This window comes from Corapipo altera, unplaced genomic scaffold, assembly GCF_003945725.1.
Source record: "Corapipo altera isolate COAL_440 unplaced genomic scaffold, ASM394572v1 308, whole genome shotgun sequence".
Taxonomy (NCBI): Eukaryota; Metazoa; Chordata; class Aves; order Passeriformes; family Pipridae; genus Corapipo; species Corapipo altera.
The window spans coordinates 3,705,425-3,728,094 of NW_020884925.1; the positions used below are offsets into that span (position 1 = coordinate 3,705,425).

Below are 22,670 nucleotides of genomic sequence, written 5' to 3' on the forward strand. Positions count from 1 at the left end.
GATGTATTTGGAATATTGATCGTAATGACTCTTCCGGCAATTTCCATTATTTTCCTATTTATTCCCTGTAGCACTTTGGAGAAGCACTCAAAACACTCTAGGCAAAATATCCTAATCCAAACTCTTTTAAAAATTCATAAATTTTTACCTAATTCTTGAGCTATCACCAGTTTTTTCAACATAATAAAATTTATGGTTGGTGTCAATCAGATTTGTGAACTCTTTAGGTGCTTTTCATAGTGAAAATATAAATTAACCTTTTTAAAGGAGTGATTTTTTTTAAAGTCAGAAAAAAATGTAATAAATGATAAATTCTCCCTCACCACATGTTCAACTCAAATTTTTTGGAAGGATTTCAGCTTTTTGACACTTCTGCATGCTACAAGTATCAGAGTGAGCCTCTTCATATAGCAGGTGATGGTGTTTCAGGAAGTTTGGGCAAATTTCATCCTCTGATGTTTTAGGACTGAGCTTTTGAGAAGGCTTGTTGGGCAAGTTTTTTAGAATAATTTCTCTTTGAGTTTGTTTTTTTTTTAATTGCTTTTGGTTTGTTGGGTTTTTTTGGTTTTTTTTTTTAATATGGTACTCTGGTTTTGTAAGGGAAGAAATTGTTAGGGTAAAAAATTTAAATAAATTGATTCTTAAAGCTGTTTTATATGATTTTCAGTTCAAAATACTGGTTTTATATGAACTGGTAAAATATATACACTCTTGCAATTTGAAATTTTTAACCTATAGAATATGAAATTAGAATATGATATGAAACAGTAAAAAATCAGAACAGCTTCAGTAAATTCTCTCTTTGCACAAATTGTGTTTTCATAAACTATTGTAGCAATTTACATGCTGGAACAAAAATGGTATTTAAATGACACAGAGGAGATGTAGAAGATGAGTTGTCTGTGCATGAGAGACTGTGCAATACAGACAATTTAGCAGCATAGGGTAGTTCCTCAATCTGGAAAAGATCTTGCAAGAAGTCTCCAGCTGTTTTTGAGTCTCTTTGACACATAGATCTGCTACTTCAGTCGGGGACAGATGCAATATTTTATCAAAACTAAAAGAGATAGATAGAGATAGAGAGATAGAGAGAGTACATTTTTTTTAATCCCAGTATATGCTGTAGATAAATATAATTTTTTACCATTTGCTCTGAATGTTTGCTTAGAGAGTTTTAGAATTGTGGCAGCTGTTGATTGTTCTTTGTCCCTTTTCTGTCTGTTCCCCATGGTCAGCTTGGCCTGGGCCACACCAACCACGTGCGGGAGCCCACCCTGGTCACGGTCCTGCAGGGGAAGAACGTCCGGCAGATCTCGGCCGGGCGCTGCCACAGCGCGGCCTGGACGGCCCCCCCTGTGCCCCCCCCGAGCTCCGGGTGAGGAACCGGCAGGAGGACAAGAGGGCTCGGTCTTAAGCTGTGCCAGGGGAGGTTTGGGTTGGATATTGGGAAGAAATTCTTTGCAGAGAGGGTGCTCAGCCACTGGAATGGGCTGCCCAGGGAGGGGGTGGATTCTCCGTCCCCGGAGGTGTTGAAGGTGAGACTGGATGTGGCATCAGTGCCATGGGCTGGGAACCACGGCGGGGTTGGATCAAGGGTTGGACTTGATGATCTCTGAGGTCCCTTCCAACCCGGCTGATTCTGTGGTTCTAACTGAGGTTTTATGGCCGTTTGTTTTAGTCCTGCCCGGTGTTCCTGAGCTATGAGTGCAACAAGAATTCTGAACATTTGGGACAAATTTTGTTTAGTTTTATATCCATGCAGGGTTTCCTGTTATCTTGGTCTTAATTTGGCTGCTGTCGTGGTTTAACCCCAGTAGGCAGCTAAGCTGCTGTGGGTAAAATCAACTCCATCCCAGCCAAAAGCAAACCAGCTCCCCTTTATCAAACACTGCTTTGTTTCTCTTCCTGTGATAGGTGTTTCAGTGCCTTTGCAGCTTGGTTTACCTGATGCCATCCCACCACAGTACGGGGCACTGAAGGAAGTGAGCATTCATACAGTGAGGGCAAGGCTGAGACTGCTGTACCATTTTTCTGACCTCATGTACTCTTCGTGGAGATTACTTAACCTCAGTCCCAATAACCAGGTAAAATTCCTTTGGAAAAAACCGGCTTGGCTCTGTTGTGTTATGCCACGTTGCTAGAGAGTTTCTGGCCAGGTTGAGATGAATCTTTGTAAAAAAAATTTAAAAAAAAAATGTAATTCTGGATTAAACCAAACTTTGTCAAGGTATTGTTCTATATTTTCACTTACACTAGCACTGACATGTCAGTGTTTCAGTTTCCAAGAGCTTTTTAGCTTTAAAACCAGAAAGCACTAACCTGTTTCCTGGAGCACTGGAGTGCCAGTGATTGCTCTGAAGGGTTTTATTGTGGGAAGAATGGAATTAATAGCCTTTATTGACATGTTTATTCTGGTGCTGCTTTATTTCAGAACAGTACATCTCATTACAATGCTGGAACGTGGGGAATAGTGCAGGGCCAGCTGAGGCCCTTGCTGGCACCCCGGGTGTACACCCTGCCCATGGTGCGCTCCATAGGGAAAACCATGGTGCAGGGCAAGAACTACGGGCCCCAGATCACTGTGAAGAGGATCTCAACCAGGTCAGTGCTGCTTCCACAGACCCTGTGTCATGCTGGTGTTCACCCATCTCCTGATCTTTGGGCGTTCTGAGCTCTCTGTCCAGCTTTGTTAGGGCAGTGATTCCATAGCCCTTACATTTGAGTTACGTTGTCTGGCTGTGTTTCTCCCCACAGAGGTCGGAAGTGCAAGCCCATCTTTGTGCAGATAGCCAGGCAGGTGGTGAAGCTGAATGCCTCAGACCTTCGCCTGCCCTCCCGGGCCTGGAAGGTGAAACTGGTTGGAGAAGGAGCTGATGATGCAGGTGGAGTGTTTGATGACACTATTACAGAAATGTGTCAGGTATGTCTAGGAACTCAAAATGCCTGGGGAGAGTTTTTGTTCTCTCTTAGTGTTTTTCAAATTTTCCTCTTCACAGCATAGCAAGTACTTGTTCTTCAGTGCTGAGCCATGGCACTAGGGCTGCCTGCTTAGGGGTGTCTCTGAGGATAAAGAAATCTTCCTAGATTGTGTCAAGGAGATGCTATAGGGCCACACTATAACTAGTGTTACATTAGGCTCCTTGGAATTCTGAGATGACCCCTACACATTACAGGAGCATTTTGCAGCCTCCCATTCTGTCCAGCCAGGACCTTCTTTGAGAAGCTGTGCTGTATTCCATGCCTGCAGCACATTCCATGCCTGCAGTGCAGAAACACCTCAGGCAGGTGCTTCTCATATACCTGAAGACATTTTCACCTCTCACATTCAGTGCTGGAAAGACCATCAGTAGCAGGAAGTGCCTGGGTTTGCCTGTCTGTGACCAGGATACTGTGGCTATTTCAGTCCTTTCAGATTCCTCAGGAACTAACTGGAGGCTTCAGGCTGCAGGACTAAGACAAAGCTGATCCATGCTCATGTGTTCTGCCTCTAGTTTTAAGGATGTGTCTCAGCCCTGTGACACAGCTGTGATTGTAGCCAGGAGACGGATTCAGGGCAATGCTGGCTGCAGAAGTTTGGTTGTTCCTTAATCTTCCAAAGCCTCAAAATACAAAGAATGAGGATTTGGGAGGTTAATGAGTCTATCTGCTTAGTCTGGGACAGGACAAGAGCTATGGGTAGTGCTGGAGCTGGCATTGGAGTCAGGATACAGGATGGTAAAACTGAAGGACTCCATTTATTAGTGAATTTTCTGGAGCCTGTAAGACTAGAGCAGGGTTGATTCGGGTAGGGGCTTGAGGCGTAGGTTTTGGGTTCTTTCCTAGACAGTTTACATTCAATCTGAGCTGTGATGAGGGTTCAGAACAAAACTGAAAATTTTTTTGGATCTTGGAAAAGCTGCACCAGTAGGAAAAAGAGGTTATGGCTTCTGATTGTTTTGGAAACAGGCACCAGGAATGTATCACAGAGCAGCCACAGGAAAATAACAATTATAGGCTGACCTAAGGGCAGGTTTTGGGGAGAAAAATGCTTTTATTGCTTACAGTCATCCTATGATGTTTACTTTCTCTTCAGTGTTTTGTATTAATTTGTAAAGAGTAATCATCACTATAGTGGAATATTCTGTCGTGTAATGCTATAATGTCTTAATAGTGATGACATAGGTTTGTTATCCCCGTGTCTAAGAAGGCTTTTTTGTTGTTGATTTTTAAGGAACTGGAAACTGGAATCGTAGACCTGCTCATTCCTTCCCCAAATGCTACAGCTGAAGTAGGCTACAACAGGGATAGGTGAGTTGTGCAGGACTTGATTTATTGCAGATGGTAGGGGTTGAAAATCCAAATCTAGTAACTGTTTTATACCAAATGATGAGGCTTCATGACTGTCTCTAATATATTTTTTCCTTCAGGTTGTAATGTTACTTTATTATGGAGGAGAGGGCATGGTTTTAACATGAACTTGCCAGATTACTGATGGCAGAGTTCAGAGTAACATCAGGAATGGCAGCCCCTGTGTCAGGAGTGCTGCCTTCCTCAGCCTCAGGGTCTTAGCAGCTAAAGAGAACAATAATGGTCTTGTTTGGCCACCCCTCGGTGACAAGTGTGTGGGCAGTTTGCTCTTTTACTTCTAATGAAGTAGCATAGAAATGATAGAGTGTTTTCACCGATTCTTTGTTGTTCCAGGTTTCTCTTTAACCCTTCAGCATGTTTAGATGAACACCTGATGCAGTTCAAGTTCCTGGGCATTCTCATGGGTGTGGCTATTCGTACAAAAAAGCCATTAGATCTTCATTTGGCTCCAATGGTCTGGAAGCAACTTTGTTGTATCCCACTCATCTTGGAGGATTTGGAGGAGGTAGATCTGCTCTATGTGCAGACCCTCAACAGCATTCTTCACATTGAAGACAGTGGGATTACTGAAGAAAATTTCCATGAGGTAAGATGGGAGAGTTGAAGCTTTCAGGTTTATTCTGGAAGTGGTTGCTTTGTCAGATTGACCTTCACTTCAGTATTTATATCGTTTCAGTCTCCATTCTTGGCATAACAAGCACTTTGTGTGCATTTAGAATAGTTTGTGATCTTACTATATATAGTTCTAGGTGACTTAGAGTAAAAAGTGAAACTTGTATCACTTACACTCAACATGCTTTTCCTGTTTTGCATCACAGATGATTCCTTTAGATTCTTTTGTTGGCCAAAGTGCTGATGGTAAAATGGTTCCCATAATCCCTGGAGGGAACAGTATCCCACTTACCTTTTCAAACAGGAAAGAGTATGTGGAGAGGGCAATTGAGTACAGACTCCATGAGATGGACCGTCAGGTAAGACCCTTGGGACCCATCTCTGTTGGGAGTGGGAGCAGGGGGGTGATTTATCCCAGTTTCCATTACAGTTTGTGGTAAGAAAAGTTTAGCTTTCTGCATCTTGACTGTGTCCCCATGGCTTTTCTTCCCCCACAAATTGTTTTGGGGTTTTCTTTTAAATTAGTCCTGTTTTTCTCAGTAATTGCTCAGTTGGCAGAAGAGCATTAGAAATCAGACCTTGTCTACACTAGAGTAACCCCAGTGCAACTACTTGAGAAAAGAATTTTGCATTTTTGCATGCAATTTTGCATGCTGGGCACTGTAACTGGGCATTTTAACAACACAGAGGCTATCTAAAATATTATTGACAAACCTTTGTTTAATTTGAGACTGTTTCTCTTCTGCTATAACACAAAACCTGCAAATATTCCATGATATGTTTTGGGAAGTGTTTATTACCTGTTTGCCATTTGATCAGTGAACCTTGTGAAAGCAGTGTGCTAATTACAAGGTAGAGATGCGTGTGTGGTATTCTCTGTGTTGGAGAAGCAGCTTTCTCATCAGAGGTACCAAATCCTAAGTCTTGTAGAACGAGAACATTCTCACCATACACCTGAGGTGGAACAAAGTGTTATTTGTGTTTACACAGTTCCTCGGATTAGCCATCATCATTTGTGCTGCCAACTTGTACTTTGAGCAGTTCTGTTTAGTATCAAAACATGTTTTCAAATGTGCAAATACAATTTAAAATATCTGTGATGTTCTCCTGGATTTTGAGAAGCAATCCAGCCCTTGCAGGGGGTGCATGTGTGGCAGGCAGATGTTCTGTAGTTCTATCTCTCTATCCCATTTCTCAGCTGAGAAGTTATTTCTGGTTTTGGGTGGTACAGAAGTGGTGGAGGTGAGACAATTGCACTTCAGATGTCTCCTCTGTTTTTGGCCAACAGGTGGCTGCTGTCAGGGAGGGAATGTCCTGGATTGTTCCCGTTCCTTTGCTGTCCCTTCTGACTGCCAAGCAGTTGGAGCAAATGGTCTGTGGAATGCCAGAAATCTCCGTTGAAGTTCTGAAGAAAGTTGTGCGATACAGGGAGGTGGATGAGCAGCATCAGCTGGTGCAGTGGTTCTGGCACACCCTGGAGGAGTTTTCCAATGAGGAGAGAGTCCTTTTCATGAGGTTTGTGTCAGGAAGATCTCGACTGCCAGCCAACACAGCTGATATCTCTCAGCGATTCCAAATAATGAAGGTTGATAGGGTAAGTTGCTGGGTTTATTTGGCTTTTTTGTAATTAATATTATTTTCTTATTCATCTCTGTTATGGTCTGTCCTTTGCCAGTAGGAGACAGTTTCCATTGTTCTAAATTTACAGGAAAAGTATGGGATGGGACGTGCTCTGAGTTAAGCTCAGACATTTTTATTGTGCAGAAGGACACAGGCTGCATGAATTGCATCTTAATTAATGTGGTGCAGTCGGTGATTAAAGGTCAAGACAAGTTCTTGCACTAGAAACAAACCTTGTTCTATTGTAACTTGCCCACAGCGATTTTCTGTTCCAATCTCTTTTTTTGATTTGATAATTTTCATTCTGTTTTTAAGTGTTAATTTTGTCTGAGTGGCAACATATGACCAGTAGTGAACTATTAACGTTTTTAAACCACTGCAGTGAGTTTACAGTGTGTTATTTCACATACAGGAGACATTCATTTGGCATTGTTTTGGGGCTTTGTGCAGTGAAAGCACGTTGTCTGTGAACAACATGAATCAAAAACGTGACAAAATCAAAGATGACAGTGGCTTGTCTGTCATCTTTGGTCAGGTGTCTCTTGTGTTGAGACACACTCTGGTTTGGAATTGAATGTTGCTTGGTACAGAGGGCTGAGGAGTGGGATCAGCTGTTCAAATAGCTGAGTTTCATCAGTGGGTTGAGTTATTTACAAAGTAGGTGACACAGCAGTAGTTTTGCACATACTTAAGGATGAAACAAGTGCTGTAAACGAGAGGCCAATCCACTTCCTAAAAGAACTTGGGGCTAGAATAATATCCTTATGGATGATCTGCATGGATTGCGTGTACCATCAACAAATTTGCAGATGACACCAAGCTGGGGGGTGTGTTGATCTGCTGGAAGGCAGGAGGGCTCTGCAGAGGGACCTGGCCAAGCTGGATCCATGGACTGATTCCAACGGGATGAGGTTCAACCAGGCCAAGGGCCGGGTCCTGCACTTTGGTCACAACAACCCCTGGCAGCTCCCTGGGCTGGGGCCAGAGGGGCTGGAGAGCAGCCAGGCAGGAAGGGAGCTGGGAGTGGGGATGGACAGGGAGCTGAACAGGAGCCAGAGTGTGCCCAGGTGGCCAAGAAGGCCAATAGATCCTGGCCTGGCTCAGGAACAGTGTGGCAGCAGGAGCAGGGCAGTGATTCTGCCCCTGGACTCAGCGCTGGTGAGGCCACCCCTGGAGTGCTGTGTCCAGCTCTGGGCCCTCAGCTCAGGAGGGGCTGGAGCAGGTCCAGGGAAGAGCAGCGAGGCTGGGGAAGGGACTGGAGCACAAGTTCTGTGAGGAGAGGCTGAGGGAGCTGGGGGGGCTCAGCCTGGAGAAGAGGAGGCTCAGGGGAGACCTCCTCACTCTCTACAACTCCCTGCCAGGAGGTTGTAGCCAGATGGGGGTTGGTCTCTTCTCCCAGGAACCAGCAGTAGGACAAGAGGGCTTGGTCCCAAGCTGTGCCAGGGGAGGTTTAGGTTGGATATTGGGAAGAAATGTTTACAGAGAGAGTGCTCAGCCATTGGAATGGGCTGCCCAGGGAGGGGGTGGAGTCACCATCCCTGGAGGTGTTGAAGGTGAGACTGGATGTGGCATCAGTGCCATGGTCTGGGAACCACAGCGGGGTTGGATCAAGGGTTGGACTCGATGATCTCGGAGGTCTTTTCCAAGCCGGTCGATTCTGTGATTCTGTGCATGGAGAAAGCTGACCGGCAGAGGCAGGGAAGGGAAGGAACAGTGAAATATGTCTGCACTGGATTTTCCTTGATTCCCAGCTCACCAGTGTCCCCCCTTGTCTCCTCTCCCCCAGCCTTACGACAGCTTGCCTACCTCACAGACTTGTTTCTTTCAACTGCGGCTGCCCCCGTACTCCAGCCAGCTGGTGATGGCCGAGCGCCTGCGCTATGCAATCAACAACTGCCGCTCCATAGACATGGACAATTACATGCTCTCCCGGAACGTGGACAATGCCGAGGGCTCCGACACGGATTATTGACACTCTGTGAACAAAATCACCTTCCTTTTCCTACAAATAGTGCCCTAAGTCCAATTCATCGTTGACATAATTTTACGGTAACCATAGATGTTTTAGGAGCATAAAAAAAACAAACAAACAAACAAACCAGATGTTAATAGATGGTGGCCACATTTTAGTTACTCTAAATGTAACAAAAAAAAGATTAGATGTTTTTATTTTTTTGTGATTGTACAAAAGAAAAAAGGAAAAACAAAACAAAAAAGTCCGATGGGTAAGTTTTTTCTCCTTTTTTGGTCACTTTTGATAAGTTTGCATGGAGACATTTTGGTGCATTTTTGTTGGGAATAGTACATTTGTAAGCCCTCCCAGTGAACATGAAGAGTTGTACATTGTGTATAATTGTTCATTAGCCAGGACTGTTTTACATGAATATTCACATATTTATTTTGTTTTAATTTGAATTGCCTGTGCAGGGTTCCTTATGCAGAGAAAAATAAAGCAAATTCAAGGATCGGTGGCTTGTTATGCATTTGTGAACTGGGGTTGGTTGTCTCAGTCTTCATATTTTTTGTATTTTGTCTCAGGAAGTCATAGTGTTACAGTGTTCAGGCAGGGTTTGACATTTGAAGCACCTTAAAATGTTTCTCTTCACTGACTATGATGTGCAGCCCTGCTTTGCTTTCCCAGTGTCCGAGGGGCTGCTCTGTTTGGGTGTTGATCCTCCTACTGCAATACAAGTCCATCTTGTGCTTGATTCCTTCTTGCTTTTCCTTTAAACATTTTGCTCCTCCAGAGGAGTTGTTGGCAGTAGCAATGTGCTGCCACCTGCACTCAGAAACCTTTGAATCTTTTGGCAAAAAAATGTTTTTTAATGTACAGGTGGACAGAGTTGGTTCCTGAGTACGGAAAACTGACAGTGGAGGTGACAGGGCAGTAGTTGAGGCTGTGGGTTTATGCACATTCTTGGCTCTGCCTTTACTCTCCTTTTGTTGCAGCTGTACCTGTTATGATCAGCATGGTTTGGGTCACACTGGAGTTCCATCCTTGGTTAGGACAGAAATGAGCTGCACAGGAACCTCTGCTCTGTGTCTTAGGGGAGTGCTGGGCAATGGATAATTTCCAGTGTAGAAAAGACCTCGTTTGTGTCAAACCAGAAATGCTGCTTGGTGTGGAGGAGCAGGATGGACCTGGAGAGTGTCCCCAGGTGAGTCAGGGCTACTCTGCCCCCGTTCCCCCCATCCTCATCCTCTCTGAGCTCCTGGGGAAGGTGCTGTGGGGCCTGAGGGCAGGTGAGAGTGTTTATCAGTGTCACCTCACCTGGGACAGGAGTGGTCCATCTGAGCCTGGAGTACAGGCAGAAATTCCTGTTGTTTTTCTTCACATGTTCACTGTGTGTTCACAAGGATGACTTGGGAAATTCCTGGCTGTCCAAGACTGAACTGGTTGTTGCTGCCAGCTCAGAGTGCTCAAAGCTTGATAAGCCATGGAGCTGTGCAGGTCAGGGTTTTACTGGTGACATTCTCTAAGTCAGGAATAGTTGTTGGCTCCTGGAGAAGGCACAAGGTTTGTAGCTGTGACCCCCACACTGCAGGGGGGCTCAGCAGTCTGGGGGGAAGGGGGGGCTCAGGGCCCTGAAATCAAGCAGCCCTTGTTTCCTGCCCCCTTGTGTGTTCTGGTTCCAAACTGGACTGAGTTCTTGGTGTTGTGGGGGAGTATATGCACATTGTGGTCTAGATTTATGGGTGTAATACATAAAAACTACAGTATTACAAATAAAAGGGGAAACTGCTGTATTAAGTCCTGTATTATTGCCTGCTGGACTTCACTGATGTGTCCTAGTGCTACTGAGTTGTCAGCCTGTTTTAATCAGGCAAAGGAAATAATAGAGCTGTGCCTAAAAATTGCAGTTTTATATGGACTGTGCAATTGGCTTCTTGGATAATGAGGGTATTTTTGGAGGCAGTTTACACTGAAATGAAAGAGAATGTTGATATTGGTAAATATTGATGTTGATTAAAGGATTGTGTTTGATGGAACTTTAATGGCTTGGAGCTAAAGAAAACCACAGGCCTGTTTTCATCCTTCCATCATACCCTGAATAAAATGTGATCACTTTATATTCTCAATTTTCAAATTGAATTGCTAAGGGAGAAAATTTATTATTGGTGCTGAAAAAATGTATCAACACAATTGTGTTCAGATTTTACCATGTCATGAACAAATATCCTCGTTCATGTTGGGGAAGAGCAAAGTAAAACTACAGCACCCCCCACCCCCCAGACAGTCCTGAGAGAAAACTGGCAGAAAGGTTTAAGTAATAAGCAGACAGATGCAAACCCACTTTCATACCTTGTAGCTGCTTGAAAATCTGTTCCACCTCCAGAGCCGTGTCTCTCAGCCCAGGGGTTGGAGAGCTGGCAGCAGGAGAAGCTCTTTGGTTCCTGGTGTGACTGTGTAAATTCCTGCCTTGTTTTGGCTTGTCAGCACCCTGTGACACTGGTGTTGTGTGTCCAAGGCAGGAGTGGTGCCAACATCCCACTTTCCACCTCACAGTTGGTCTGTTCAGCCTTTCCAGGCTGTGAGTGCTGGGTTGGGATTTGCTGTTTGTCCTTCCTGTCCACACTTCCAGTTCTGTTCCTTCGTGGTGCATAAGGGTCCCACTGACTGAGGAATGAGTGAATGAAATGCCAGGGTTTTACAGTGTCATGCCATTAAATAAGTCTGAGTTATGAAGATGCAATAATCCAGTTATCTTCCTTGTTTGTTTTCTGGGTGAGTGTTTCTCACAGATGTTCACAGTGATCAAATGTTTCTCTAGAATTCCAGCTCTGTGTGACTGAGTTGCTGTAATGCTCTGCTTTATTTCTTAGCTCAGCCAAATTAGAGTGTCCCAAGGATATCTGTGGATCAGTTAACCAGGATGGAAAGGAGCAGTGAGTATATTCCATTATGCTGAGAGCTGTAAAGTTCTCTTTCCATTTCTGCTGCAGCACACGAGGAGTGTTTTCAGGAGGTCATAGCTGGCTCAGCAGTTTTTGCAGAGGGAAGAAGCCACCCTAGGCAGGTAGTCTAATAAAACAGTTCTGCTGAAATGATTTGAAACTTACCTTCCTAAGGAAACTGGAAATACAATTTTACCATTCTAGTCTTGCAGTAAAAATTGGCTTCAGGTGGAATTCTGATAACACGTTTCCGTTCTTTCTGTTCAAATGTGAACAAAAGACAATGGACCAGCTGAAATAAATCTGTCTTTCAAGGCCACCTGAGGCACCAGAGCCAAGCTGGTCATTAGGACACCCCAGGCATTTTCTGCACATTAATTAAAGGAGCAACAGTATTGTAAAAAGAATACAGCAAGGAACTGGAAAATCAAACCAGTTCTTCCTGGGGAACTGAGGCCCAACTTCAGGACTTGGTTTTATAGTTTAGATGCCAAAGAGCAAGGGAAAAAGTCTGCTCTGCTTCAGCAGCAGTTTTTCACACGTTCTTTGTGTTTTAGAGAGGTACTGCAGTCACACCATTGTCTAAATTTAAAGAAAAACATGTATCATGTTGGATATTTGTGACACCCTTGAATAATTTCTGAAGAAGTCAGAAAGAAGTCACAGATTTCCTTCGGGGACAAGTTGGCTCTTACAGTCTTCCAGTTACTTGAAAAATTAAAATGCAGACCAGTAGTAAGGCTGCAAAACTAAACCTGCAAATAACTTAAAATGCAGCAGATTATTTTAAACCTCGATAGCCTTGAGATAGTTGAATTTCGGTGATGGCAATTCCAGTTCACGTGTTTTTAACTCTGATTTCCTCAGTGTTCTGTTACCTGCAGTAGGATTAATTATCAAGCATGTAAATGAGAGCCAGGCCTGCTGTGGTACAGGCACAGGAACTGCTGTGCTGCCCTAATAAAATACTGAGTAACTGGTCTGTAATGGAACACAGATGTTGAGACTCTTAGTGGGACAGAACAGTATTTCTGGAAATTAGTATTTCTAAATTTGCTTTAAGGACACACACACACTCTCAGATGTTCCTGCTCTGTGTAGGGTTTTAATTTAAACCAAAATCTTAACTGCTGTACAGCTTCACTGTGATCCAGGCTGGAACTGCTCAGGATCCAGGGTTTGTGAAGCTGGGCCATGTGCAGCCTGGTCCTGTTTGGTGTGGAAGCTGCACTGGCACGGGTTCCCCCCCATTTAATGATCTGCCTTTCTTTGGAAGCAGAAGGTTCTTCAGTGGGTTATACTGGATGGGACAGACATTTAAGGTAAACATAAGTTCAGCTGCAGAGGCAGCAGGAATGGGCAGGATTTTGTGGTGCTTTCCAGGAGTCTGAATTCTGAATTCACACTAGAATTGCTGAACAAAATGGGAAGTAATGGAAAGCAGAATTTGGGGATGTGCTCACAGAGAGTAAGGCACAGGGCTTGAGAAATGCTGTGGTTCAGACAAACCCCTGCAGAACTCACACCTGATGACAAGGATTTTCCTGGATTGTTAGACTGAGACAAGTCAAACCTGGGCCGGGTGACTGTGGGACACAGGAAGGGGGCACTCAGAAACATTTAACTTTCCTCAGGAAAAGTCTGGAAGGGCAGAAGGAGTCTTGGAATGTGGTGTGACAGCCCTGAGTCCCAATACCACACCAAACCCAGGGTACCACAGCCAGTTTTCCACAGCAGAACAAAACTGTGCCAGCCTTTGGTGCCTGGCTCTGTAGATGATGGCACAGCATCACCTGCACAGTTGCAGTGAAGCTCCACTTCCATGAAGCAGAGCAGCAGGAAAGGGACAGATTTGTGGTCTGTGATGAAAATAGCTCCTTGGTTTGTACTTTGCAGTGAGAAAGGGGTGTTTATATCCAGCTGGGCTGTAGTGTGTTCCTAATTTAGCATTAAAGCTGTAAGTCACTGTCCTTTCCTGTAGATTAGTTCTCTGAACCAGCGTTTGTTCACACTGTGTTTCCTTTAATGTCACCTTGGAAAGATTCCTTGGTGTATCTTACATTATGTAAGTACATCATGCAAAGGGTCAGCCTGTGTTTTGTGTGCACTGAGTCCATGCTTCCCTCATTTAATCAAAGAGCCTGGTAAAGATCTCCCACTGTCAATCACTAAGGAAGTGCTGCTTGTCAGGTACTCTGCTTTTGCTGGGAAGACCTTACAGGGAGGGGTTATCCCCCTTGGCAGATGGAATGATTGTATGGATATACCCTTTAACAGAACTTTGGTAATCACTCTGCCCTGAAATTTGTGAAGGTCACACAATGACTCAGTGTCTGCTGTGCCTTTGTGCCCTTACCCATCACTGAGGAGTTTAGAGTGTGGGGTCCACTCTGAACCTTGTGATGGAACCTCAGTGGGAGGCTATTCCTTCATCTCTGTGTTCTGGGCTCTCTGTGTGGATCACTCTGCCTCAATTCCAACTCTTTGTATGTCCTTGTCTTTGTTTTCTCCATGCAGTAATTAGTCAGGTGAACTGTGCCATCAAACTCACTGCACCTTGTCAGACTAATGTGAAACTTGGTTAAATTCCATCAAATTTATTGAACTCTGTCAAATTATAATTTGGCCTCAGTCAAAGATCCTGCTGCTCCCTCCTGAGTGAGGTGCATTGCACTCACCCACACCAGGAGGGACCCCAACTGCAGTTTGTGTGACAGCAGGGCAGTTTCCAGTTTCAAGGAACAACAGAGAGCAAACGTTTTTTTCCTGGTGGAAATGCCTTTTCCCAATGCACCCTTAACAAAACAAACCAGCCATTTGTTTGGACTCAACCAGAAGGCAGGGAAGTGCCACTGATCATTGCTCCTGAGCTCAGGTGAGGTGAGATACCCACCCTGATCATCCCCACCCCACAATCTGCTGCACCTAAAGCTCAACCAGCTTTCTTGATGCTCTTTCAAGCCTCAGCTTTTTGTCTGGCTGACTGTCTGGGATCATGTTGGCACTTCTCTCTGCTCTCAGCATCACTGAAGGACACTGTTCCCTGACCCTCTGCAGCCCAGCCTGGGTGATGTTCCTGCAGAAATCCACGTGCAGGGTGTGCAGGGCCCCCCCGTGCAGGGTCACAGCCTGCAGGCTCCGGTCCGTGATCCGCACACAGTTCTCCAGCTTGAGTGTCCTCAGCTTGGGGCAGCTCTTGAGGAGCAGCAGGATGGAGTCATCTGTGACATGGCCACATCCAGACAGGGTCAGGGACAGCAGGTTTGGACACCTGGAAACATGATGGCAACAGGTGAGATGAGGGGAGAGATAAATCCTAGAGCTTGGACGAGCTGATACTGTCAGGAGTAAATATGAACTCTGGAAAAACACCTCTTCAGCAGGAGGGGTAAAAAGGCACCAGTGGGGGGGACAGATGTACATCTCAGTCTTTACAAAGCTTAACCATCTTTGCTTTTTGTGTTGGTAGCAACACCTCCAGCTCAGCTGGCACTGGAGAAGGGGCTGTGGAGGCCTCTCTGAGCTGCAGCTCCACTGTTTTTTCTTAGGGAGTTGCCAGGTGCTGTGAGGCACAGGAGTGAAGACCCAGGAGAGATAAGATTCATTTCAGGAGGAAGGTGAGGACACCTGAGGGAAGAGACTGCTGTATGTGGTCAAGTAGGACACTCTAACTCTGGATTTTCAGAAATTACGGGTCTGTTTGAGCTCCTTGGATTTACTGAATGGGTGCCAGCTGCTACCTAAGTGTTGATGTTTGAACCCCACACAGGTCTTAAATTCTCCTTTGAGTCACTGAAACTGGTAAGAACTCCACTCTCAAACAGGGATGCAGGAAATGAAAAAAGCTTAATTTCGTGCTGCTTGGGGAGCCCTGGGCAAGCACAGGAAAGGCTGTTGCTGCCTTCCACTGGCTGTCCTTGAGCCAGACCTGGAGCAGCTCTTTGTGCTGACCAGGCAGGGACCCCTGTGCCCACCCTGCAGTGTCTGGTTCCTGCTCACACCTCTCCAGGCAGCGGCAGCTCAGCAGCTTCTATTTAGCTAAACACAGCCTGCTGTTCCTCCATGAGCACAGTCATGGACAGAACAGGAGCCCCTTCCATCCTGTCAGAACCGTGGTGTGCCCAAGCACTTCCATGGACAGATCTGTGCTTACAGCACGTGCTTTTAGGGGTACAGCAGCAGTGGGGCAGACACGGGGTCCTGCCATCACTGCACCCTGGTCATTTGTCCTTTAAAACCGGTGCTCAGCACGTTCCTCTGCCTCCACCCCCACCCCGTGTCCCTGCTTGACTTCACCTTTGGAGCTGAGGGAATAAGTGAGATCGTGTCAGCTGCATGGGCTTGTTTTGTTACTCTACCCTTAGGAACAGTTGGAGAAAAAAGCTGACAGGGTCAAGAAAGGCTCTGACTTTTGTGCCTTCAACAAAATAAAACGTACTTCACACTCAGGGAGAAAAGCTGGATGTTTAATTTGCATTTGAATGTTGGGCATTTTGTTGGAATGCTTCCAATGATTGATTGTTTTATCCTTTGTAGGAGCAGGTGTGCTGATCCTTTGCTTTTTAATCCAAATCTTTATCAGTTCTAGAACAGTTCTGAGATTTGGTACTTGGAACTTACCCCCTGCTTTGAACCCCTATTCCCATCCTTGTTTTGAGCTCTTGTGCTGCCTCCCCCCAGACACTGTGTCCTGTCGGTATCCTGGGAGTTGTTGGCTTTTTTCAGCGTTGCTCCCGGAGCTGAGGGCTGGCTGTGGCACTCAGGTGCACCTGACAGGGCAGGCACTGCCACCTCCTCACGGAATGGATCTTTTGTTAGAGCTGCTTTGTAACAACAAAGCTCTTGTAAGAAATGCTCTGCACCCAGGGCTGCTTTTCCTCTTTCTCTTCCCTTAGTGTAGTTGATAAAAAACCTAATTGAATTTCAGTATAAAAGCAACATTTCTTAGAATGGAATAAATCTGATGTTTAGATTAATGAACTTGGCTGTTATGATGTGTGTAGTTGCTGTTTGAAATCATGACTTTCCCCTGGGCCCCCACCCCCAGTCACTGCCAGAGTGGTGTGGGTCAGTTAAACAGCAGTGTTGGAGGCAGTATTGCACCTTCCCATATTAATTATTCATTCTTCAAAAAAAACAGAAGAAAAAAATAGACTTAAGGAAAGTCAATATGAAGTATTCATTATTGCCACCAAAACATGAACTTAACATTGTATTAAAATTGTAAAGTCATTTCAGGCAGGTTGGATGGAGTGTTTTAAAATAAGGTAATCAGCAGGTCTCACTTCTCTCATTTCACTCATTTCAAGGCAGGGAACCTGCACAGTCACACCCAAAGAACATACCTGTTGCAAACCTGTAGTAAAAAATCCCTGACAGTGTTCTCATGCCTGTTACAGAAGTCTCTCTGGAAACTGTTTTTCATCCAGTCCTCAATGTTACACACCTTGACTCTCTCTGAATACCAGCAGATGGATAAGTATTTTAAAGCAGGTCCCAGGAGAAAATTATCCTTCTTTAGTTCCACTGGAGAATGGAAGTTCAACAAAGGCCACAGTAAAGGATCCTCAAACACTTCTAGCAACTTGTGACATGTTTTTGCTAAATTTTTCCTACTGTTGTTGTCCAGAAAAGAGAAGAGGTGCAAGAGGCATTCCCGGTTCAGCTGGGTGATGTGCATGGCAGGGCTGGAACAGTCCCAGTCTCCTGGGCTGTGGAGATGGTGCTGCAGGGGCTCAGCCTCCCCAGGGCTGTTGCACATATATGGTTGTGGAATGGGGGTTATTTTTGGCCCACAAGTGGTGCAGCAGCTCAGAACAGGGGAAGGCAAAGAAACGTGCACACAGCTCGTGTTCCCTTCTACGAGGGGATGGAATGGGATGTGGAACAGCAGGGCCTGATTGCCATGAGATGCTTCCTTAAAAGGGATTCTTTCCCCTTGACACTCCCGGGGTTTAGCACAGTTCCTGGAGTGGGAATGGGGTGTAACTACAGCTGCAGGGAGTGTCTTTGCCAGCCTTTCCCCGTCAGAGGACTTGGCTCTTTGAGCAGCTGTTTGTGTTTACAGCAATTGTGGCCTTTATTTGTTCATTGATTTTTGTGAGGTTGCACTTTTGCTTCACATTCAAGGATACATACAGTGGATAATGAACTTTCAGAATATCATCTAAAAATTCCCTGGCTGCTCTGAAGCACATCCACACCCTCTGCAGCTTTCATTTGCAGCCTCAGAGCTGTGGGCAGTTTCCTGCACAGTTATTTGGGGCTGGGCTCTGATCCCATAAACAAAGCTGGCTGTGTCCCACCTCCTGCAGGAGGGAAGGAATGGCACAGACTCCTGGGAACAGAGGTCTATGTTTAGCTCCTTGTGGGCTTGTGCTTTAAATAGATTTCTTCTATTAGTCTTGAGGTTTACAAGTCGGGTTGGTTTGGTTTTGTAGGTTTAGTTCTGTTACCACAGATACCTTTTTTCCACCTTTTGGTGGAAAAAGGAGATATGGAAATGGTTTTACAAGTATTTGTTTTCCAGTAGTCAGAAAGTTGCTCCTGGAAGAAAAATAAAGTGACAGCAAAGGGTGGGTTGGAATTAAAAGCAGTAACAGCCCTTGAACTTTAATGTTTGTGAAACAAAAATGCTTGAGATTAAGGTATTTTATATCAATCTTCGGCCTGGTGTAAATGCAAGAGAAAACATTTAACAAATAGGTTGACAGAAACAGCAGAAGAGCACTGGGGGGGGGGGGTTACAAGTGGCCTGCACTTCTCTAACAGCTGGGGGACTTGGTGTAGTTGTGCAGTTTAACTGGGAGTGTTTTCATATGTGACAGAGCTGAGTGGGACCCAAGTTCACTTTTTCCTTCTCACCCTGAGGATAAGGGTAAGACTTCAACTTCTTCAACTCTGAGAAACAAGACCTGAAATGTGTTTGCAGCTGCAGCAGTTCTGCCTCCCTGTCCTGAGGAGGTGCTGGAGCACTGTGTGTCTGCACTTGGGTTTCACTCTTTAGCCCTTTTCTGTGTACAGTAAGCTGGGCTTAACAACTGCCAGCCTTCCTGATTTCATATCCTCTGCCATTTAATCTCCTCCTTGAAATGAGAAGGACATTCCTGCTCAGAGCCAGGCTCTGGACAGTGCAAGGAGCACTTCAAGAAGCCAAGGAAGGGACAAGGTTTCACATACCAGGTAAGGCAGTCCCTGGAAAACAGCAGCTTAAATGGTGTCCCAGCAGGTGCTGTTCTTCATTCTCATATCTGCATTTTCAGCTCTCACTTTTTAAGAACTTACCTTCATTTGTGAGCAGGTTTGAACAGCTGAGACTGCTCAGAATTGTTACCCCTACAGGAATATTATTTTAAAAAATATTATTTAAAAAACCTCAACCAAACCCAAAAGACAACAAACCACCCAGCCAGCAGAGCTGGATGACAAGGGAAGCAGTGCTGGGGTGGATTCCTGCCAGAGGGGGTGCACCACAATCTGACATAAATTAACAGCATTTTGGTGACAAGGTCCTTTAAATCTGAATGGCAGGTCCTCTCTGGGTTTAGATGCAAAGTTTGGCAGAGGTGTTACGTGGTCAGGAACACTTCAATAGCTTTATTTTGTTTCCCCCAGCACAAGGTGCAATACCCTGCCAGCTGTGTTCAAAGACTGACACTAAAGTTGTTCTGCAAGCCTGGAGAAGGACAAGAGGAGCTTCATGTTCTAAGGAAAGGAGACACTTTAATGGCACATTTTCCATAAACACACTGTGTGATGAGATATAATTCACATTCATCCTGGAAATGCTCCAGAAACACACAAGATGAGCACAGTCAGTAAATCCTCACTGAAAATTACACACAAGAGTTTAATGGTAAACAATTACAACTATGGCACTACAGTACTTGAGGAGATCCTAAAGCACGTTGGAATCAGCTGTCAAGGTGCCAATGACCTCATCAGTAAGACACAGACACAGCAGTAATGAAACATTGTTGGGGAAACTTTGGAACACCACGTGTTACACTTTCCATTGCTGGACTAAAATCCTCACAAACGGCCTCCTGCTTTTGATCCAAGTCCACTGTCCCTGCCTGTCTCAGTTTTACACTCTCTTGCTGACAGCTGAGAGCTGGACATTTTGCATTTTGTTTGACATAAACCTTGTCTCCAGTTGTAGACGTGGCTAAACAATAACTAACAAAAGGACAACCTTTCACGGGACAAATTTTGGTGAAAAATATGCAAGTCTCTGAACTGTAGAGAGCAGTTGCTGCTTGCAGAGCAGTCACAAGCAAGAAAAAAAATTCTTGCCAGCCTAGTGTGTATTATGATCAGCAGTAAGTAGAAAAGAAACATTTGGCTTAAATGAAAGAGATATCCCCCCCATGAGCTAGTAGATAAATATAGGATATACAAGTAAGGTTAAAAATGTAATACTAGGCCAGGTGCAGTACATGTTACTGGTTCAGTGCTCAGTTACTTTTTTTTTTTTTTTGACACCACACTGAATAGAATACAGTGGATAAGCAAAGTTCTCCACCAGGAAGAGAAATACTTGTGTTGCCACAACAAACTGTTCATACTGTCCATCTGGGTTTGCAGTGGGAGAAAGTTAAATTAGGAAAGGATTTACACTGTCCTTGTTCCAGCAGAGCAGATGGCTGAGCCCTCGGCAGCTCCGAGAACGCGCCTGCTGTGACTGCAGCGTGTGCAGGACACAGCCCTGCCCAGGCTGGGTGCTGCACACACCAAAGGGGCTGCAGGGAAATGCTCAAGTGAGAACGTTAACTCTGACCCAAAAAGAAGTAGAAGCTGATTAAAATAAGTGAATGTTGCTGAAGATTACAAATTTAAATTTCTAAGAATACAGAAAGGCACATTTACATCACTGTTCTGCAAGAACACTGCACACACCTGACTACTGCAAGGTATACTGCTGCTGGCTCATAGCTCCTGTACTTTAAGCTTGGCATTGTCAAAGGAAGGTAAAATGCTAAAGGACTCCAGTCCAAGCAGCCTGCAGACAAAATGCAGCTATGGATGGGATCTACACACCTTCCCAACTATTGTGAGCAGGGAGGGTGATAACGTGCTGGGATGCTTCTTTACCTGCCCCACACCCTGCCTGCAGGAAAGGGAGAAATGGAAGGTGATGAACTATCTACAATTTAAAGCAATGGATAGTTCTGTGTATTGTTCAGCCTCATTAAAAGCCAAAATCCTTACATATGTGACTGTGTATCAAATAATAACTCCACAGATTTAACCTGCATGCAGTTCCATGCCCATATACCACCAGCTATGCTGAATGCTTTCTGCAGTTTGGTATAAAGAAAATTTCTCCCTTTCCTGGTGTAAGATGCTATGAAAAAGCTCTCCAGAATGCCACTGTCCCAAATGTCTGGCTGTGATTTGTCTTTTCCCTGGCCCTGGCAAGGCAAGGGCTGGGGCACAACCCCTCCACCCTGCCAGGGCTTTCAGAAGCAGTTGCTAAAATGGGGAATCCCATCTTGTGTGTTTTCAGACTACTGTATTTTATTGCTTAACAAACAAACACTGCTAAGAGGGGCTGTTTGATGGTGTGACTGCATTAAGTATATTCCACTCTCACTCCCAGCCCTGTGAGATTTCAGGAGTGCCCAGCTCCTTGCGTGGCACAAGGGTCCAGCTAGAAAGGGTGGGCTGGGGGAAGAGACCTGAAATGCAGCATTTGGCAAATGTCAGATTTGGTGTCAGACTCCTGGCTTGTGCAGGAATGGTTCTGCTCTCCACCTTTTTTTCCATCTTGCTGACTTTCACTGTTCAGAACAGCAGGACAGCTAAAATTCAGGTTGATTTTTTAGCACAAGTCTTTCTCCATTACATGGCCAAGTTTTAGAAACTGCATCACATCACATTCACCCAGAGCCTAAGCCAAGGTGCCACTGCTACAGCTCCCTGAGTGCTCTCCAGGCCACTGCAGGCTTGGCTCACCCCCTCCCTCACAGGGCTCTGCTGGCAGGAGCAGCACCTTCCCTGAGTTTGCACTGGAACTGATTAAACAATTCCATGCAAAGCACTTGGAACACCACCTGCCTCCTTCGGGGTGAACTGCAGGCTCTATTCAGCCCCCAGACTCCCAATTCCCACCAGGAAAGAAGGCTGGGGGTCCCACTGCCAGGAAGTTTCCCAAGTTTTCAAGCAAATCAGTGTTCAAGGTCAAATTTCAGGATGACAGCCTAAAATGAGGGATGTCTAATGCAAATCAGGTTCAGCTCAAAAACCATGAATCTCAACACAATTTGGACAGGTAATTTTAAGATAGTTTTTTTAAATTTGAAGTGGGTGGGGGGTAGAGCATATGTGAGGAATACTTGAATTAAATTGCAGTATTAATACAATTGAACCAACTGTTTATTTACAATGATTCCTGAAAGTCAGCAGCCTGAATACACACCAGTATAGCAGCAATTACCTGGTCTACTTAATGATGCCACATCTCCTCTCTTCTGCAGACAAAGAAAGATTGGTCAGAGGTCACTGTTTAAGTTTCCTGCACGAGGGAAAACAGGACGTGCAAACAATCCTTTGATTGAAAGAGATTAAATCATATCTACGTGACAGCACTGAGAACAGCATGAAGTTGTACTGCTCTTCAGAAGCACATTTATCTTGCTTGTAAGGAGGACAGAAAGCTTCTTGGATGTAAATGTGCCTTTAGAAAGTGAGAACTGAAAACATTAATATAAAAAAGTCAAATAACTATTTCATGAAACTATATATATAAAAATTGAGTTATCACAACTAAAGCAGCAAATCAAAATCTGCTGAGGTTTTCTGGTATAACTAAAAAAAAAAAAAGTTAGTTTGTGTCCAAGTTCAGTAAGTCAAATGCTACCATTGACACAACAAAACTAAAACCCACAAGAGGAAATTGAAAAGTGCACAATGAAATCAATAAGTCTTGGATCAAGTATTTATGGAGAAATGGAAATGTTTTGTCCGGTGGACTTGATAAGTGAGACTGAGAAGGAGGTATCAGAGTTTGTCGGCGCCGGGCCGGGCCTGGCGCTCCACGTAGAACAGGATGTAGGCCTTGGCCTTGCCCACGGTCTCCTCGTCCGTCAGGGTCACAGTGCTGTCGTTGAAGTGGAACCAGCGGCCCTCGTGCGCCGCGTACGCCGTGTAATGGCCAGAGCCCACCCTGCCAGAGAGACACAGTCACACACAGC

General features: G+C 44.9%; 3 protein-coding genes across 5 annotated transcripts in view; 1 reads left to right on the top strand and 2 right to left on the bottom strand.

The window, feature by feature from the left end:
- Positions 1-9,044, top strand: part of HERC1 (HECT and RLD domain containing E3 ubiquitin protein ligase family member 1) — a 114,983-nt gene extending 105,939 nt beyond the window's left edge. The window contains 10 exon segments of the mRNA XM_027657698.1: positions 1,236-1,358; positions 1,360-1,375; positions 1,915-2,084; positions 2,432-2,601; positions 2,755-2,920; positions 4,211-4,287; positions 4,681-4,933; positions 5,166-5,318; positions 6,248-6,553; positions 8,366-9,044. Coding sequence (XP_027513499.1) covers positions 1,236-1,358; positions 1,360-1,375; positions 1,915-2,084; positions 2,432-2,601; positions 2,755-2,920; positions 4,211-4,287; positions 4,681-4,933; positions 5,166-5,318; positions 6,248-6,553; positions 8,366-8,551 — 1,620 coding nt within the window. The 3' untranslated portion in view covers positions 8,552-9,044.
- Positions 63-17,226, bottom strand: FBXL22 (F-box and leucine rich repeat protein 22). 2 transcript variants are annotated; one of them, XR_003530058.1, is made up of 4 exons: positions 16,821-17,226; positions 14,082-14,746; positions 10,218-10,228; positions 63-73 (listed from the first exon to the last, which is right to left on the bottom strand). XR_003530058.1 is itself a non-coding variant. In XM_027657702.1 (2 exons), the coding sequence occupies exons 1-2, from the start codon at positions 17,153-17,155 to the stop codon at positions 14,401-14,403; spliced, it is 681 nt and encodes a 226-aa protein (XP_027513503.1). In that variant the 5' UTR covers positions 17,156-17,226; the 3' UTR covers positions 14,047-14,400. The 2 variants fall into 2 exon arrangements, 1 of the variants encoding a protein (XP_027513503.1); XM_027657702.1 differs by lacking the exons at positions 63-73; positions 10,218-10,228 and having other exon boundaries at positions 14,047-14,746.
- A 1,951-nt stretch (positions 17,227-19,177) lies between these two features.
- USP3 (ubiquitin specific peptidase 3) overlaps positions 19,178-22,670 on the bottom strand; it is a 41,916-nt gene continuing 38,423 nt past the window's right edge. Inside the window, exon 15 of one of the 2 annotated variants that reach the window (XM_027657699.1) lies at positions 19,178-22,670. This exon is cut by the window's right edge and continues 21 nt beyond it. In XM_027657699.1, coding sequence (XP_027513500.1) covers positions 22,301-22,670 — 370 coding nt within the window. In that variant the 3' untranslated portion in view covers positions 19,178-22,300. The other variant, XM_027657700.1, reaches the window with a different exon arrangement.